Source organism: Hirsutella rhossiliensis (genome assembly GCF_020360975.1).
Source record: "Hirsutella rhossiliensis strain HR02 chromosome Unknown scaffold00009, whole genome shotgun sequence".
Taxonomy (NCBI): Eukaryota; Fungi; Ascomycota; class Sordariomycetes; order Hypocreales; family Ophiocordycipitaceae; genus Hirsutella; species Hirsutella rhossiliensis.
Window position 1 is genome coordinate 1,279,496 of NW_025408675.1, and position 18,444 is coordinate 1,297,939.

Sequence of the window (18,444 nt, forward strand, 5' to 3'; positions counted from 1 at the left end):
AGTCTCAACTTCATTCTTCCTCGTCTTCGTCGTCAACCACGTTTCGCCTCCTGGCCCGACCGGCCGTGTCGCCCGCGAGCTCCACCTCGTCACCCTCTGCATCCTCGTCTCCCTCGGCCTCCGTCGTCCTCTGCCTCTTGGACCGGCGACCGCCGTCCTTGGCGAAGCCGAGCAGCTCTTCCTCTTCCTCCTCGTCTCCATCGGCGCCGCTCTCCATTTCCTCGTCTTCACTTGCCACGAGGAAGCCGTCGTCCATGTCGTAGTCCTCGTGCCGGCCCACTCCCTGCGGCAGATCATCGTCCGAGTCGTACTCGGGCCGCCGCCGCTTAGGCTTCGTCGAGCCTGGCGCTCCCCTCTTGCGTCCGGCTCCGACCCCGCGCCGCTCGCCCTCGAGGTCCCCAATGGACAGGCCCCCGCGACCAGAGCGTCCGAGGCCGCCGTCCATCTTGGCTGCGGCATTCTCACGCCGCCGCTGGGCCTTCATTCTCTCCTTTTCGGCCAGTTCGGCCTGTCTCTTCTGCAGCTCGGGATCTCTCGTCGTTCGCACAATCATGTCCTCTCCTTTCATCGCTTGGCTGGCCTGGGCCATGCGCTCCGCAAAGAGAGTCAGGGCGTCATCGCCAACGGCCTTGTTTGGCTTGACGTTGTACTGCTCCTTCAGGTGACCGACCGTCATGAGCATGTTGCTACCAAGCTCCGCTGCCGCGGCGTAGCAGTGACCGTCGTGGAGCTCGTTGTACGGCTTGTCTGGCCCGGATGCCAGCAGCTTCTTCTGAATCTCGTAGTGCTCTCCTCCGACGGAGATGGTGACGGAGCCATCGCTCCAGCGGTAGACGTTGGTGTTACTCCTAAGTATGCCCGTGCTGGAATCACGTTGAACGCGCGCGACGCATCTTGGCTGCTCAGCTTTGGCGTTGGCCAGGTCGAACTCGGAAGGCTCGAAAAGGTCTGGTTCGTAGACTTCGGGCATAAACTTGATGAACTTGGGCACGCGCAGTAGCCGGAGCTTGCGGTCAGTTAGCATTGTCCACGGCTAAACGGCCGGCATCGTAATGGCTTACCATGCCGTCTCTGGGCTTCGGGACCCGATGGCGGTAGGTGGGCTGCTCAATGACGACCTTGTCCCGCGTCTCTTGCGGCAGAGCATCGTCATAGTCGCGATGCCGTGCGTCCGGGTCCTCATCAGGATCCGAAGCAAGATCATCATCGGTCAAGACGCGCGCGGCAGGAGACGCCGCCTCGTCGTCGCCCTCGTCACCAAAGAGATCCTCTCCGCCCTCGTCGACGGCATCGAGGGGATCCTCGGAGTCAGACATGGCGTATGTGTTGGCGTTTAGTGTTGGAAGTTCTCGCGGTGAAGAATGACTGCGAACGATGCTGGGCCGGGCGTCGCAATGTGCAGCACTGCGCGGCGGCGGTTGGCTAAAGCCGAGTCAGGATCTTGCCTCTGGCTAGGCGCTGCGAGCGTGGCAGAGTGCCTCGTCGATATGGTCGTCGTTTCGTGGTCGTCGCTTCGTGCAGCTCGAGGAGGCCGACGCCATCTCTTTCTGGCTGCGTGATGTCTTGGAAAGAAAGGCACCGGGGCATCAGTTCCAGGTGTCTGTGGGTACTTGGTACCTAGAAGACGATACACTTGGAGAGAGATCATATGTACAGTACGAATACGGATACTGGGTTAAGTTAGTTACTTGATTTCGGACTGCCTGTCCGGATTACTAAACAATCGGCGAGAGCTGGCCCCATGGTGTCGCCGAGAGCTCAGATCTCAACATCAACGTACCAGACACGCGTTGTGGTTCGGCAAAAAAATGAAGCCAGTAATCCCTCGACTTCTATCTAGATATTCCGGATTGATTTGATTTGTTGGACATCCAGTGCTGCCCATAAACAGGCTGGTCTCGGCATCGTGCAGCCAGTGCAAGACACCCGTGACAGGTATCCGTACTCCGCACCGAGACCAAGCTAGTAAGCCAGATACCTACGGCGCCCACCCGTAGCAGAGCAGTTCGACAGGTTCCCGGCTAGCGCGCCGCGAGGTATCGGCCACTGGGGTGCCACTACGTGTTTGCCTCAGGTGCCTTCTATCGGTCACTTTTGGCAACTCGAATCCCAGGCGTCAATCGTCATCCTCAGCGCTTGCGACAGCTCAGCTTTCCCCAGACCGTCAGTAACACGTGAACTTTGCCCCGCCTGCTGGCTTCTCCCACATCTTTTCTCCCTTTCTCCCTTCCGCGTGCTCAGGCGTCCACCCGCAGGTACCTCCACCCGTGTACTTGTACATGCTCTTAGTCTTCGCCTCCTCCTCCCCCCCTTTCTTCCTCGACGACAACTCCGCTTTCCTTCGACTGCACTCGATTCAGCATCGGCTCTCGTCCACAAAATCTCGACCTCTTTCTTCCCCGACGGCGGCGACAGACTTTTGGCAACCGAGCCCTGCGGCAGCCTCTGTCACGTCGCTCCCCCCTCTCTCCTCTCTCCTCTCTCCTCGTTGCCTCGCTTTCTCTGTGGCTGCGCCGCCACCCGCTCCGCCTACGCCTTTGCCGTCCACCATGTCCAATCTCTTTTCGGGAATGTGAGTCGCTCCCAACACCTCTCCATTGTCTGCTATTTTTGTCTCCGGCCGCCGTCGAGCCCCGGAATCCCACCTCGTTGTGCGGCATCGCACGTGAGAGCTGGGTGGAGGGAGGGGTCTCAATTTTGATTGAATCACCCAGCGGTGAGTCTAATTGAGGGAGGGGCAAGTGTCCGCCTGTGGCCATCTCCACGCAATGGCTGCCAACCGAACAACCGTCTCCTCGGCGCTTCAACCGTCCGGTCCATGCATAGTCAGAAGAACCCTCGAGACTCGAGATCCCGCCCGAGCATGGCGTCACTGCCCTAGCGCAAGCCGCTGCACCCACATTGGCTTCTGTCGGCATCTATACTCCCGGCATCTTCGGCTTTTGCATCGGCGCATCCACTCGGCAGTACCGTGTTGAGTGAATGCTACTTGCTGTTTCGAGCTCCCTCCAACGACACGGTCCAATTGGCGGCAAATTTACCCGTCGTCTGTTACACTGGTCGCCCTCGCCCTCGCCCTGCCCCTTTGACTTGCAACATGCTCGCGACCAGTGGCTTAGTGAACTGACATACCAACCTTGTTAGCAACGCTCGTTTTCGAGGTGGCTCTAACAAACCGCCTGGTCAGCTAAAGAGCCCTTCCTCCTCGACTGCAGGCCAAGCAGCTCTCCCTGACAACCTCCCTCAAGCAAACCAACCCGGCACAAACCTCGCTCCCAAAGTCCCACCCCTGCCAAACTCTCCGTCGCTCGCCCAGACCATCGGCATGGACGAATCCAGCGGCGCCATTGCCAGCGGCGACGACATCATCAGCTCGTACCACCTGCCTCGGCCCCTTCCCCTCTGGGTCAATGGCCACTACACCAAGCACATTGTCAGAGGCAACTTCATGACTCTCAGCGCCCGGCCCAAGACGGTAGAGCAGGGCGAGTGGATCGCCCACCAGAGTAAGCCCCTCTTCGCCCGCCTTCCGTCTTTCCCCGCTTCTGACGCTCCGGATCTAGTCGTCGAGCACTACCGCAACTTGTGGAACTTTGTTCGCGTTGTGCACGAAAAGGAAGACGACGGAACGACAATCTGCAACTCGTCGACCTGCCCGCGCATGTCCGCCGGATCGTGAGTATACCGACTCGACCCGGCCTGATCCCCCACCGCTTACACCTCTTCAAGGAACCACTCCTTCACCTGGCTCAATCGCCAGCGCGAACCGGTGGAACTGCCCGCCCACGAGTACATGACGTTGATGCAGCGATGGATCTCGGGCAAAATCGATGACACCAACATCTTCCCAACCGATGCATCGGCCGTCTCTTACGCCCACAACCCCGCAATAACCACCACGCCCCTGGCGCAGCTCTCCAGCCCGGGAGAGCCCGAGTGGATGGGAAAGCGATCCGGCTTCCCGGAAAAGTTTGGTGAAGTCTGCCAATTGATCTTTCGCCAGATGTTCCGCGTCTACGCTCACCTCTACTGGGCCCACTTCACCGACCCCTTCTACCACCTCAACCTCGAGAAGCAGCTCAACAGTTGCTTCTCTCACTTCATTCTGACGGCCACTGCCCTCGACATGCTGAGGCCGCAAGAGCTCGAGCCAATGCAACCGCTCCTCGACATATGGGCGGCAAACGGCACCTTTCCTCCAGAGTCAAAGGCCTACGAGTACGCCAATCTCCGCGCCGGTGAACGCCTCTTGGAGCTGGCTGGCATCCAGTCGGAGACGCGGTAATGAGTAAAACCAAGTACTTTTTTTATTCCAAGACACAAACAACTGCCACGACCGTGGAGTTCGGGGGGTGTCCGCGAGCCGGCCTGATGGATAGAAGGTAGTTATCTGTTTCGACATCATTCTCGGGTTCCAAGAGAGAAGACATTTACGAATACGCAAAGGAGTTTCAAAGAGATGGTGTGGCCCTCGGTATGGCTACATGACCGCAGTCGTCACGAGCGCCGCAGCTCTGGAGAACGGAGGCGGACGCACTGGATGAAGGTAACTAGACCGGGCTTTAGACAATCTGTCGGCAGAAACTGCAACAGGATGATGAATGAATTGAAACTGCCGGCACCGGTGTGCGGCCTATGACGAGGTACTCGTCACCCAACATGGAGCATCATTGCCTTGACCACTTCGTTCTTTGCCGTGTACCGCGGCCGCCTTGCTGATGTCGTACTCGACGATAACGGGCTCGCTCGCGTGCACCGTGAACAGCCCTGAGTCTACATGCAGTGCAGCTTCCTCTCAATGCCCCTCAATGCCTTGACCCGGGCCTCAAACGGGCTTGTATGACAGACGCGGACACTGTGATGGCCCCCAGAGCCGACGTTGGCCACTCACCACCATGTCCCTCCTCCCCTTGGCCTCCCTCGCCCCTCGGCGCAGGGGGTGCGCCGGCTCGGAGATGAGTAGGCCCTCTGCCGGCGGCGCGAAAGCGCACGGGTAGCGGGTCCGGCCGGAGTGATGGCAAGTGTGGGCGTAGACGGGGCGCCGGAGGCCAGCGGGAGAGACGATCAGTGACTAAGGGCACTGGAAGCCACGGATCATGGCAAAAGGAGGGATGCAAGATGACGGTCCGTTGGGGATGGGAAAAGGGGAGACTTGCCTGCTCTAGAAAGGCTGGTTTCGGATCAGGACAATATGCCAACTCAATAATGCCACGTCTCGCATTCTTCTCCTTCTCAAGACCTCATTTCACCCAACTCGATGGTGTGTGGAAGTAAAAGGGAGGACAAATCACATCTGCCGTGTATCTGTGTCGAATCCAAGAGGGAGGTAGAGAGAGAGCCAAAGTAAAGCCCCCAAAGGAGTTTTGGTCTTCTACTCCCCTACCCGCACGAACCCTGTCCTACACTCTCTCGAGCTCGCTTCAGCTGCCATTTCTACCACGACGAGGACAGGAAAACGACGCGAGGCCCTGCAAGCGAGTCGCTGACCCCGTCATAAAGTAGAGAAATGCGCACAGGCGATATTCGCAGGACCCTGCGGCCGTCTGCTCCGACAAGAGAGCTCGGTGCATGTCGACGGGTGGCGACGAGACAAAGGAAAGAGGATGTGGCCGGGTTACCAGGGTCGAGGCACGAGAGTGAACGAAGGCGACGCGAGATGGGTGCCAAAGCTTGATGGGAGAGAATCCATGACCGTGAGCGAAGACGGGCACATCGCAAGCCGCCATGACTGCCCGTCGTAATAACGACAGAGAGGGATAGACCCGTACTGGAGACGGATCGTCGAGCGTCGCTAGAGGCCAACACCGCAATAGCCTGCAAACCCTGTGGGCTAGCGTCACTCGAGAGGAGGGGAAGTGAGCAGGTTCAACTGGCGAACGCTCGACCAACCGCTCACAAGAGGAACCCAGACACCAGACCGGTTCGACGATCCAGTGAGCTCGAGTCGAGTCCAAGACACCAGGACCGTATCAAATCAGCGGAACGGCAAACCAGATCTCGGTGGCTGCTCGTGGCTGTTGCTTCCAACCTGCAGCTCACGGTTGGGCTGGGACAATTCTCAGTTCCAGCCCAGCAGCAGCCCAACGAGCAGGCAGCATCATATGACCTCAACGGCTTGTCAGCGCCGGGGCACGCTTGCCGTTCACCGAGCTCGGGTTCCCGGAAGCACGCCCGTACCAAGCGACGGGGATCGATTTCGCCCCCTTCCCCCGTGCTTGCACTGCGATACGTGGGATGTTTCCCATGGAACCCCTGGATGGCGTCTCTTGTCCAACGAATGGGCCACTCCATAGGCTACCTTGCCTCGCTGTGCAACGCATGACCCCCCTCGCTCGCCTGGTAATGCAGAGGGCAGAATCGAGCTGGAGTCAAGGCAGCTCTGTTTCAGGAGCGCAGCTCGTCGAGTCTTTTCTTGAACGGCGATGGTTTGTTCATCGGCTTTGCAGAAGGACGTCCCAACTCGCATCACACGACCTCCCAGGTCACACAGGGAGCCAGGAAGAATTGCTGGCATCCGGAGAATATTCACAGTCCCTGTTGTTGGACAGACGGCTCGTACCAGGGTAAAGCCAATGACGTTGTGGTCGCCAATTCTCTGGTTCGTCTCGCAAGGACGGTGTTAGGCATCAACGGCTGGCTAATCACTGCGTGGCCATCGACGGCAGCACAATGTCAATGTAGCATGAGCACTACTGTCGCGAGCAGCGACTCTTGGCTTGAGAGCCTTGTGTAAGCCCCTGGATGCCGCGCTCGAGACCATTCCTTGTGGCTCAAATCCAGTTGCGCCAGTGGTCTGTTCTCTTACGCCCGAGTCGCAGGAGCCCGCCTGACCGAATATACCCTGGCAAGCGCGAAGTCCACGACTATCATTGGCACGCCCCCTAGGACCATAGCAGCCGGTGCCGCGGCCAGTGAGATGCCGCTCCACGCTGCTGGGCCGCCAGTCTTGGGGACGACGGAAGGATAGCCCCGGTCTGCGATGAGTCACGTCGTCGGGCCTTCAGTTGCCATCCAAAGAGGAAATGCCGGTGGCAGACTGCGTCTCACGGGGAGACTATCGGGGTGATGGTGGCCGCTGCACACAGGGTCTCGAGGCATTAACCGGTGCGTAAGCCGCTAACATCATCAACGCGGAGCTTCCGAGCCTCTTGTCGCTCTCGCCGCTTCCCGTCCCGGCGTATCCTGTGTCATTGGCGAAACAGCGCATCGAGAAGCATCAGTCTTTGGAACAAAATCGGTATTCAAGCACGGAAATAGGTTTATTTACTCGGCGGCAAAAGGGTACCGGGACCCTTGCAATCCAAATGACAAGGATAGAGCTGGGCGGCAAAGAACACGACCGGGCCGTTTAAGAAAACCGCAGACTGCAGAGTCTTTGGTCAACTAGCTGCCTCGACCGAGCATCGAAGCCAATGCCAGACTTTCCAAACGGCTTCCCATTATGAATCTCGAGAAGCGCCATCAAGCATTCGGCAGCGATCCTACCGCTGCACAATTCCGGTTCGGGCTACCGAAGACTGCGGCCAAGACAGAGACAATCTGGGGCCGAGTATCTCGGAGTACCTGTACAAGTAAGACGTCTCTTGGCCAGCAATCGGCGGCGCCTGCCAGTACTCGGTGCGCTTCCACGCCCGCAGCAATGGTGTGAGTCGGTGGCCTGAGAAAGTCTTGGAAGTCAACCGTTTGCGATAGCCATGTTTCTTCCTTTGGAGGCAAGCAATATTGACATTGACAGACTGGAGTCAGCGCGCCTCAGGCTCAATCCTTGCTCGCAAACGGTCGAGGACTGGCGTCTCACCTCCATCATAGGTCGAATGGATGATACCCAGTGGCCACATGGCAAGGACCACTAGTCAAGACGACCTTGGTTGGGCCGTTCGAGACACCACATGCGAAGAGAAGGGAGGGAATCTGGTGGCTTGATCTGAAAAGCAGGCCGTACGTACGGGGCACTTGTGACAAAGGACTGGACGACAAAGAAGGAGGCGCAAGAGGGCGAGACGGGTCCATTGCGGCGCGGGTCGATGGGAGGCGTTTCCATAGCTCGCAGCCCCTATTGGACTGGCCGACAGGGGAGGCAGCAGCACACGCAATGCGCTCGTTCCGCCGAACAAGACGTCGACGGCGTCGCTGGCTCTGTGCACACGCGTACTCAAATACGACGGTGGGAGGGCATCCGAACGGGGTCAGCATGTAGACATGTACAAGGCCGTCCAGTGAGCCAAGTCGGCGGTGTTCAGAGAAAGGAGCTGAGGACTGCAAAGGGCACCATTAGCTTCGGTGCCTAACGTGAGGAATGACGAGAGCATGGGGGAGAAACACACCGACTTGGAAGGGAGCATCGAAAGTTGAGAGGCTCGCGGGAAGGGACGCCATGGCCGCTGGATATGCGGCCATGGTGCGTGGTGGAGCTGCTGATATCGAGGGTCGTGTCGTGGTTGGATCACGGCGCTGTCGCAGCATGCGAGCCTAGCCAAACAGCGGAGAAGTTCCCAGGGCAAAGGAGCACACTCGCAGGCCCTGTAGCCCGTTTGCCTGGACGAGGCATGGCCATGGCGAGGCGTGAAGACTATGGTTGATGGGAAAGATCGGGGTTGAGTCTGGGACGGAGCGCTATTCTGTACGTTGCCCGGCTTGGGGAAGCGAAGCAGGGTTCCTCGTTCGTGGCCTGACGCGGAGGGGATGGCACCCAAAAAAGAAGCTGTCTGTATGCACGTCGCGGTCTGGGTGATGGCAGCAAAAGAGCATGGAGTTGATCGGACGATCACGTCGTATTTTTGTGCCGCGGCGAGATGCAGTCCTCTGGTCATCTGGCGGTGGAAATGGGGGGAGCGGCCTTCGAGGTACCTTTTCTGGCATCCCCACCGCACGCAGCACGCGTCTCTCCGTGCTCGCTCCGTGCTCGAGGGCCGAGCTTGTGGCGGATGTATCTCTCGGGCGGCGGTCTGCGGGCGCGGTACGGAGTACCTGGAGCTCGATACCTCGGACGGTACGGCCGCTGCGGATGTTGCCAAAAGGGAAGTTGCGGGAGGACCAGCCCTCAACAGGCAAGGGCATCCGGTGGGGGTGGGCCCATTGTCGCAAGCCACCTCGCCAAGGTCCCTCCTCCCCGCCTGATGGGCGCCATGCATCGCCCAAGGCGCAACCTCTTCGCCCTGTCACACAAAATACCAGCCTATAGACGCTCGAGGAAATGCTCCTGTGACGACCTCAGCGGGCGCAACAGCACCAAACTGGGGGCCGACGGTCTCGCGCAATGGGGTGCGAGGTGGGCAGAAGGGCAGAAGGACAACAGACGACGGGCCAGTCAAGAGCCAGAGTCGAGGCCATCGGGGTTGCCTGTGACGAAAGTGATGGCCCATGGGAGCACCGAGAGAGTAAATGAGGGCCCGCACCCCTTGCTCAGTCAGTTGCGCCCGCCGTCATCGGATGATGGGTTAGCAGGGAGTGTCGGGTGCAGCACGGCACAGTACCTGTGGGCGAGGTTAGGTATCGGCCGTTTGATGCCCAACCTGCCCTCCACCTCCCTCCCTCGTCGCCATCCATGGACGCCAACGGGCAGTGCTCTCGACCAGTCGTGCGGCCCTCTGATGGCCGCTACTGGCCTCGCGGGTCGGTTCCGACGAGGCCACCGGTGTCGAGTGGTGGCCACCGGGGTTGCACAGATCTGGGGCGTGCGCGCGCACTCGACGACGGATCCAAGGGATTGGATGCCATTCGCACCAGCACCGCAGCTCGATGGCTGGCGCCCAAAGAGGTGCCGAGCCACGCGGGCAACCCATCTCGTTCTGGCAGGGTGACTAAGGCAAGACCTCGTCTCGCCATGGTGTTACTGAGCAACTGTGCCGCGAACCGGGCCAACGAATTGAAGGATAAAAGAGAAACGGAGCAGGGAGGGCATGTGTACGGTACTTCGTGTCCGAAGCCGCTAGGTGTCCGGGGACGCGCACCTGATGGATCGACAGACGGGGCCGATTGTACGGGCAATCACTGTGCACAAGCCTGGATATTGGACGGCACAGACCCGTGAATATGCTGTGTTTCGAGCCCCAGTGCCACATGCGAAGATATGCGCGTGCCGTGCCCAGCATGTGTGTACTGTAGGTGAATGGAACTGCCCTGGTGCGAGCTACTGAACACATCCAGCGGGCAGAGACGGGACCGAGGGCCGAAGATCAACGGTGGATGGTGACGGCAACGGCGGGCGATGAGATGATTGACTGCAGGCTTGGAGGAGTTGACCACTTGCTCGCCTGGACATGTGTTCCGAATGCTACATGTGTTGAATATCGGGATGGAGAGGAGGCGGCACTCTCGTCGCCTCGATAAGGGCAGCAGCAGCAGACAGTAGGGACATGTACAGTACTGGGGATTATCAAGGCTCGGTAACGATGGGTCCCGGGCAGCGAGACGATGAGGTCTTTGTCTAAAAAGGCACCTCCCCAGACTGGGCGGCTGGCTTTCCCTGAGCGCACCCAGAGCGCACCCAGAGCGCACCCAACGGTCTAGCACCTCTCCTCAGCCTCGATATAGCGTCCGAAGCATCCCGGATACTTTGCATGTACTGGATGCTCGATGGCTCGGTACCCGAGTGCATGGACGCGCAGATGGACGGCACCTGCCTGACTTGTGCACTTGTAGAGATCCATGTAATGTAGATTGCAACTTAACCTACGGATGCCGGATGTAGGCGAAAAGTCTGGGCCGTTGCTGCATGTCTGTACGAAACGGAGCATCATGATTGCCTTTGCGCTGCACTGAGTGCACAGTCCCCAAGGCACAGTACAGACGGACCTTGAGCGGACTGGGACCATGCCCACATTCCCGGGGGTCTATCATGTTGTTTTCTTTCCCCCTTGGCCGGCCCAATGGCGCATCTCGCGATCCCCCCCTCCTCCCATGACCCATGCGCTCCGCCCGGCGTGGGGGACCAAAACGTACCAGGGGACGATGAATGGCCCTGGGGAGCCTGGGCATCAGCGGTCGGCGGCTGTCTGTTGAAGGAGATGGCAGCCCAAGTGCGGACCATGTGCTGACTGGAGCCATGCTTAGCACCGAGTTAGCAGTGCTTCTCGTCTGCTGACAAGCGATGGTTGATGTACGAAAAGTACAGTACAGTACAGTACTTGTCTTGTCCTCATGCTATCGGACGGGCGAGCGCATCATCACCGTGTTGCATCCCATTGTGTCTGTGGCCCATGCTGGATAGAGGTACCCGTAGACTCGGGCGGACGGGGGCGACCTCGACGCCGGGTATCGTGGACAGGCCCGTGGCGGAGGGGGGATGAGGTAGCGCCCGGCGCGCGGGTGGCGGGGCGGGGTACCGCCGTGGTGGCCCCCTGCCCGCGAGGCCAGGTACTTTGCCTCGGCGTCTCTCTTGTCGCCCAAGCAGTCAGTGACAGGATGGCGGCGCCATCCGCCAGCTGCCCAGCCCGCCCCGTGGGTGTAGGTACGTGTAGGTACATGCATAGACTTGCATGGGGCGCGGTAGCTACCTGCACTAAGGCTCAGGACCGGAGTAGTAGCGAGGTACAGTAGCTGGCGCTGAGATGTCCCCTCGAGGTTCCTCGCCTACTCCTTCCACCGGGCATGCAAGTCCAGTCCCCCAACCTTACTACTACTAATTACTAGTAAGTAGGTAGCTTCAGCACCGCTACTAGTATATTCTTAGCCCTCTTATCTACTCGTCCTCGTCCTCCATCATTCGCCTCTGCATCATTTATTCCACCCTCATAGCCTGCGCCCTGCCTTGTTTGTTCTTCCTCGCCCTCCTCTTCTTCCAGACAGTCTTCTTTCGGCATCCGCCTCGTCCTCTTCTACCCGCCACTCTTGCCCCCTTTGGTCCCCCATCCATAAACACTCTCCTCGCCCTCCTCTCTCCCATTGCCGGCATCGCCCTTCGACGCCGTCTCTCGGCCGCAGCAGCAGCAACACCGTCGTCTTCGCCACTTGCTCCTCTTTTGCCTTGATCTAAAAGACAACGCCCGCGTCGAATTCCCTGCGTTTCGCCCCATCTCTCTCCCTCATCCAAGACTGCTTCTCTCCGAAAGCGCCCCTCTCTTCCTCTCTTGTGAGATGTCGCGCGAGCAACCCCAAAACAAGGTGAGCGGGTGAACCTCATGCTTTTCTCCCCTCGGCCCCCCGCACCAACTCCATGGTCATCATGCCTCTTCTTTGCCCTCGACGTCGTTTGACAACGGCCAAGTGCATGCACAATGCCTTGTTTCAGTCCCGCGTCTCCCGGTCCTGCGGCAGTATCCAGATAAACCTGTTCCTTGCCCTACACTCGTCGTCGCCATCCAACCTCGTTTTTTGCGTCCGCGCTAGCTTCACCTGACCGCCTTCTTCTTGTCTGCCGCCTCAGAGCCTCAGTTGCACCCTCTTCCCCTCTTCCTCTCCCCTGACCCAGCCTGTCCATGGGCCAAAATTCTGTCTTGTTCCCCTCTTGGCCCCTGCGCACCTCCGAGACCCGCTCGTCTTCGACGACTGCCACTCGTAACCCGACCCTTCCCTCTTCGTCTCTTGATATCCGAGTCCCGCCCTCATCGCCGCCACTGACATCGACGCCGTTTCTCGGCGGAATTAGAACCTCGACCGCCGTTGTCTCTTCGCCTGTCACTGCAACGGCCCCGTGGCCTCGCACTTCTCTACCAGGGCCGTCTCCTCCGCGAAAAGCTCGTCGCTCGACGGCTTTCCGCCTTCTGCCATGGTTTCGCAGTTCTCCGGGCTCCCCTTTTACCGCGCTGCCAATCTGACAGTGGACACGAGCCATGCGCAACAAAAGTACTTCGAAGACGAGGACAAGAGTGTCCTAGACGACGCCATCCTCGACCACAGCGCCGTCGACTCGGGCCTGGAGCTCTCCCCCCCAATGGCCAACAGTCGCAGAGAGTCCTTTGCTGTCAACAGTGCCATCTTCTCGCCAAAGACGGAGGACTGGCATTCCGTCGACATGCAGTCGGTGCCTTCCAACAACCCCTTTGTTGACCAGCAGAGCAACACCAGCAACAACCCCTTTATGCGTGTCGACCAGAACCCGCATCACGTCTTCGGCCAGCAGCAGGGCGGCGGCTGGCTCATGGGCCACGGCTCCGGCTCCGGAACCGCCACGCCCTTTCAGACCTTCGATCAGGTCCCCGCGGCAGAATACGACTCTGGCACCTCTATTTTCCAGCGCCACATGCAGAGCCAGACGCCCTTCAGCAATCCTGGCAACCTCTTCGGCCCTCTTGGTCAAGGCGACCAGTCCATCCCGACGTCGCCTTCAAAGGAGTGGATGGCTGCTTCTCAATCCGTCAACAAGAAGATGCGTCCAGGCAGCCCCGTCATCAGGTCCCACAACGACATGAGACGAGGCGACGGAATCCGCAAGAAGAATGCCCGCTTCGAGATCCCTGCCGAGCGCAACCTCAGCAACATAGATCAGCTGATCGCCCAGTCTACTGACGAGCAAGAGGTCAAGGAGCTCAAGCAGCAAAAGCGCTTGCTACGGAACCGTCAGGCAGCGTGAGTGCTTCTTACACCCCTACCCGCACCGAAGCTCGACGCTGACGCAACTGCCTCCACAGCCTGGACTCGAGGCAGAGGAAGAAGCAGCACACTGAACGTCTGGAAGACGAAAAGAAGCACTTTACTACCCTTGTCACTGACATGGAAGAAGAGATCAACGACCTCAAGGCCAAGATGGATCAGCTCCTGCGCGAGAAGCAATCATACGCCGACTACATCGAAACCGTCACGCTTGAAAAGGACGAAATGATCAGAACTCACACCATTGAGACGGGCGAACTTCGCAAAAAGGTCAGCGTCCTCACTGAGCATGTCCAACGCCTCGAGAGCGGCTCGATGGCCCCTGCCGTGTCGCAAGTGAACAACCCCTTTGGCGGGGCCTACGACGATATGGGCGACATGCCCATGACCGAGGCCTGGGACGGCTCCGGCTACCTCAACGACTTTGCCGTCGATCCTCCTCCAGTCAAACAGCAGATGACCGTTGTTTCGGTCAAGAAAAACGACGCCACTATCGTCGGGGACGGAGACAAGGGTGCCTCGCAAGGTGGACTGTTGTTCATGCTGTTCCTCGTCGGCGCGTTTGTCATGTCCAGTCGATCCACGCCGGCTATTCCGCGAGTCTCGGAAGACATGCGGGCTGCATCTGCCACTCTGCTCGACAACGTGCTCAAGGACGCCGGTGTCAACTCGCAGTCGCACACCATGCAGCCCATTGTCCCCCAGCCCTCTGGGACCAGCTGGTCGCAGCCCGCTCCCAGCGGCTCCATGCCCGGCATGGGCGTCTCTCCGTCGATGCTCGAGGAGCTCGGTGATTCGTTGACCCGGCCGACAGAGGAGCAGACCAACGAGCAAATCTTTTCCTTGTCGGCGGCTCAATACAATGGGGTCAACAGCCAAGACTTTCTTCAACACTCGCCCCAGCGCTCCACCAGTCACGGTCGCAGGAATCTGGCCGAGGCGCTCGCCTCGATGCGAGCCGCCAACAAGCAGACTGGGGCCGCCGATGTGTATACACGCTCTCTACTCTGGGACCAGATCCCCAGCGAAGTTGTGCGCAACTTTGCCAAAATGGTTGCCGAATGCAGCAATGCACATAACGAGCAGCAATGCAGTGAAACAACATGACTTACGACCAACGATTACAGAACGACATTCTCACGATGACGAATACTCACGGCCCCTGTTAATGACAATCTCCTTTCCCCGCTGACGCTCTCTGACCCGGTTTCTTCTTACCAGCAACCTTGGCGTCGGTTACTTTGTCGACGCCGCCCATCCTCTTCAGATCAGTTGCTCACGCACCCAACGCCTTGATCCTTGACGTCGCCCTCTCCCTCCCGAATCCGGGTTCGGACTCGTGTTTTCTTTCCCTTGCGGGATTCCCTTCATCTTTTGAGGATCTAGCGAGCGAGCATGAGCTTGAGTTTTGCTTTGCTGAATTTTCGTCGATGCCATGTTCTTTACGACCGATTCTGCTTACGTTTATGTGATTTGTTTTCCCGGCCGGCTATTAGGTGACTGCAGAGAACCCGATGGGGGGAACGGGCGGAGCAACCGACGTTGCGAAGCGGCCCCATCCATCATGCTTGTATATTTGGAGAGGACCTTGGGTGGATTATCTCTTGAGGGCAGGCGTTGCCTCGGATCGAACGGTAGGGGCGTGGTGACGAGTTCCAGGCAGGGGACTGGGCCTGGTGCGATTGTCGACTACAGAATGGGAGGGAACCGGTGGGATGACGGACTTACGAGACATGAATCGCCGACGAGCATGTTTCCTTGGATGATCTTTAGCTTACCGCATCAAGCGGGCTTACGGCTTGAGTCGAGCCTTTGCGTTTCCTTTTTTGCTCTCAAACCGGGGCTGCTAGCTAGCTAGTTACCTTGCAGCGGGCGGCAGCAGCCCATGTCGTGTCAAATGATGAACGAAAAGTAACACTCGGTTTTCCTTCCAGAGTGTTTCGCCAGTCACCCGTGTGGTAAACGGACGCTGCCATGTGGGCGCCCACCTCCTGTCTACTGTACGCAGTACATGGGAGAGGAGGCTCGCAGCTCCCAGGCCATATGTGTAGCGGCCGTATTGCTCCGCGTACCCGTAATTCAAGTCGGCTTATACGTACCTCTCGTCCTTGGCTATACCAGGCAGCCACGTTGTAGCAGAGATGGGGGAGGGGGAGGGGAGGCGCAGAGAGTGGGTGTGATGCGACGGACGGCGCGGGGGCGACTGAGACATGAGGGGAGAGACACGGGGAGAGGGTTCACACCGCCAGCCTCTCACGGGATCCGATGGAGCGCCGAAACAGGCCGGTGGGACCACTGATGTCGAGGGGGAAAGACCAATGTAACGTCTTTGAACTCTGGGTCTTCGTTTTTTCCTCGTCTTTGGAAGAAAAAACAGATATTTTTACGTTTTGTATCTTGTATTGTCTTACATCTTCCCCGGCGGTCAGGAGAAGCTCGAAACGGGGTCCTGGGAATGGAGAGGGTTGGGGGGAGGGGGGGCAGGACTGGCTTCGATCGGGAGGCAGCAAGAGCCGGTCAAGAGAGGGGAAAAGCAGAGTCTGGATGCAGTAGCAGAGCGAGGAAGAGGGGAGATAGAACCAAGGCCCGCGGCCTCGCTGGGGATGATGGAAAGATGACGACGGTGCTTCGTGGCTGACTGGACCGAGCCCCCAATCCAGATGGTGACGCCCAAGCCATACCCCATCTTTCACGACAAAGATCGCTTCATTTCCTGCTGCTGCCGGCCTCGCCCGGCGGATCGTACTTGTCTTTCCATATCCTGCCAACCCAGTTAGTTCAATCATGTGCAGACCCAAGCTTGATCCAGTGTCACCGCCCACGTCGACTCACGATGGACTCCAGAGCACAGGCAAGGAAAATAGGGAACAAAGGCGGGACAAGTGATAGCAAGGGCCCGTGAGAGGGAAAGGAGACGTCCACGTACCAAGAATTGCCCAGCGTCTTGCTGCCGGCCTTCTCGGCCAGGCGATAGTACCTGGCCGCTGCAAACTGCGCGGAAAGCATGACATCAGCCTCATGTGACAAAAGAGACGGATGTGTGTTGCGTGCGGGCAGGGCTCTCTCTGGGTAGAATAATCATGGTTCTGGCTGGTTGCTGGTCGATGCCCAACTTTGGGCGATGCAACCCCGTGTCCGTCGCGGTGGCAGCAACGCCCGCAAAAGCTTGCCATGGGATGGTTCCATCATGATGGTACGCTCGCAGCGGATGGATGGATGGATGCGTTCAAGGCCAGCCGGGTGAGAGCGACTCTACGCTACTCAACTGCCTCCAACTATTGAGAGTGTGCTGTGTGTGTGTGTGTGTGTGTGTGTGTGTGTGTGCGTGTGCGTGTGCGTGTGTGTATGTATGTGTGCGAATCATGCGGGTGAGCAGGGACAGAGGGGGTGGCTTACCTTGTCCTTCTTGCACCCAAAGCCCTCGAGGTAACACCAGGCCACTTCGTTCATCGCGTCTGGCGCCAACTGCTCAGCCTTTGATTCCCCTCGCCAAGCGGAAGAGAAGCCCGGTCCCGCAACAAGAGGAGGGTTGGCAGCAGGCACCACTCACCTGTGTCGCCGAGGTTGGCGGCAGTCTCGTAGTACTGAAAATAGCATGGGGCCACGGCATCAGCACGCCGTCTGCCATGCTCCGTCGTCGTGCGACTCACCTGCTTGGCCGCGATGGCATCCTTGGGAATGCCCCATCCGTGGCGGAAGCAGTTGGCCAGCTCGAAGATGGCCAGGACCAGCTCTCCCTTGGCGGCGCCTCCCTTCTTGAGGCCGGCCTGGAGCGCCATCTGCTCGATGGCCGCGGCATTGGACGCTGCTGCCGACAAGTAGCGGACGGCGGCCTCGGGATCTGGAGCGCAGCCCCAACCGTGCCTGGAGAGCGGGTGCGTCAGCATCTTGTACGACCAGTCGGGACCCGCGGCGCAGCTGGCCCGCGAGGGAGACGGGCGCTTGGCAAGGCAAACGGCGCGGCCACGGCCCAGGGTGTTTCACCTCAACGCAAGGCCGTATAGGACCTGGCTCAGCGGGTTGTTGGCCCCTGCGGGATCGGCCAACCTGGCAAAGGCAACCGTCGACTTCTCCAAGTGACCTGCCTCGTGGAGGCGAATAGCCTCCTGAATGCCCTGATCAATGACATGCGACGAGACCGGGGATGGGCGCCCCTTTTGGCCTGGGTTGGCCGCGGGCTCGGCCGACACGGGTGTCGGCGGCCGACTGCGCGCCAGGCCGTTCTGCCCGGCCAGCATGGTCGCCCGTCTTTCCCATTGTGACTCGGCACGGTCGCGGTCGCGGCCATCGGCGGCGGGGACGACAATGGTGGGCAGGTTGTCGGGTACGTTTTCCGACGACGCGGGCTGGCGGCTGAGGCGCAGGCGCTGGGAGAGGCGCCGCTTGGTGGGCGACTGGCAACTAGCTTGCGAGGAGACAGACGGGCTGCGGGGGCGGAAGACGTCGAGGCTGCGTCGTGGCGATCTGTTGGGCGTTGCGGCGGTGGCGGGCTGCAGGTTGTCGCCGGGGGGCTCCAAGATATCCTGCGACAGCGTGTCGGACCGTATAAAGGTGAACTCGGGGCCGCTGAGCTTGGTCATGGCCTCTTGCTCGGCCGGACCCTCGCCCAGCTGCTGCCTTTTCTTGAGAAAGTCGCCGAGGCCCATTGGGACGAGTGATGGACGAGAGATGGACGAGAGATGGACGAGAGATGGACGAGAGATGGATGAGAGATGGACGAGTAGTAGGCAAAGTGTTTCTCCCCGCCTTTCGCGTTTCCCTCTCCACCCCAAGACGGTCAAGGGAGCCCTATGGACAATGGCCGGGTATTTATCCCCCCCCGGCGGGACAGGATTCGCAGCTCGCCGTTGCGCGTCGGGATGTCGTCGCGCGCCAATGATGGCTCCTGTCGAGGGAGGCTGAGTCAGGGCGGCA

At 59.4% G+C, this 18,444-nt stretch overlaps 4 protein-coding genes across 4 annotated transcripts; 2 read left to right on the forward strand and 2 right to left on the reverse strand.

Moving 5' to 3' along the window:
• Positions 1 to 10: 10 nt before the first annotated feature.
• HRG_08093 (leo1-like protein) lies at positions 11 to 1,316 on the reverse strand (the record flags this gene model as incomplete). Its single annotated transcript, XM_044866564.1, has 2 exons — positions 11 to 1,006; positions 1,062 to 1,316. The coding sequence occupies 2 exons, from the start codon at positions 1,314 to 1,316 to the stop codon at positions 11 to 13; spliced, it is 1,251 nt and encodes a 416-aa protein (XP_044718453.1).
• A 1,233-nt stretch (positions 1,317 to 2,549) lies between these two features.
• HRG_08094 (mob1/phocein family domain-containing protein) lies at positions 2,550 to 4,285 on the forward strand (the record flags this gene model as incomplete). Its single annotated transcript, XM_044866565.1, has 5 exons — positions 2,550 to 2,572; positions 3,145 to 3,182; positions 3,249 to 3,506; positions 3,564 to 3,675; positions 3,730 to 4,285. 5 exons carry the CDS (start codon positions 2,550 to 2,552, stop codon positions 4,283 to 4,285), a joined length of 987 nt encoding a protein of 328 aa, XP_044718454.1.
• Positions 4,286 to 12,706: 8,421 nt separating this feature from the next.
• HRG_08095 (bZIP transcription factor domain-containing protein) lies at positions 12,707 to 14,637 on the forward strand (the record flags this gene model as incomplete). The annotated part of the gene is made up of 2 exons (XM_044866566.1): positions 12,707 to 13,506; positions 13,569 to 14,637. The coding sequence occupies 2 exons, from the start codon at positions 12,707 to 12,709 to the stop codon at positions 14,635 to 14,637; spliced, it is 1,869 nt and encodes a 622-aa protein (XP_044718455.1).
• A 1,599-nt stretch (positions 14,638 to 16,236) lies between these two features.
• HRG_08096 (HCP-like protein) lies at positions 16,237 to 18,176 on the reverse strand (the record flags this gene model as incomplete). The annotated part of the gene is made up of 6 exons (XM_044866567.1): positions 16,237 to 16,291; positions 16,457 to 16,521; positions 16,927 to 16,985; positions 17,081 to 17,114; positions 17,181 to 17,394; positions 17,515 to 18,176. 6 exons carry the CDS (start codon positions 18,174 to 18,176, stop codon positions 16,237 to 16,239), a joined length of 1,089 nt encoding a protein of 362 aa, XP_044718456.1.
• Between the last annotated feature and the right edge of the window lie 268 nt (positions 18,177 to 18,444).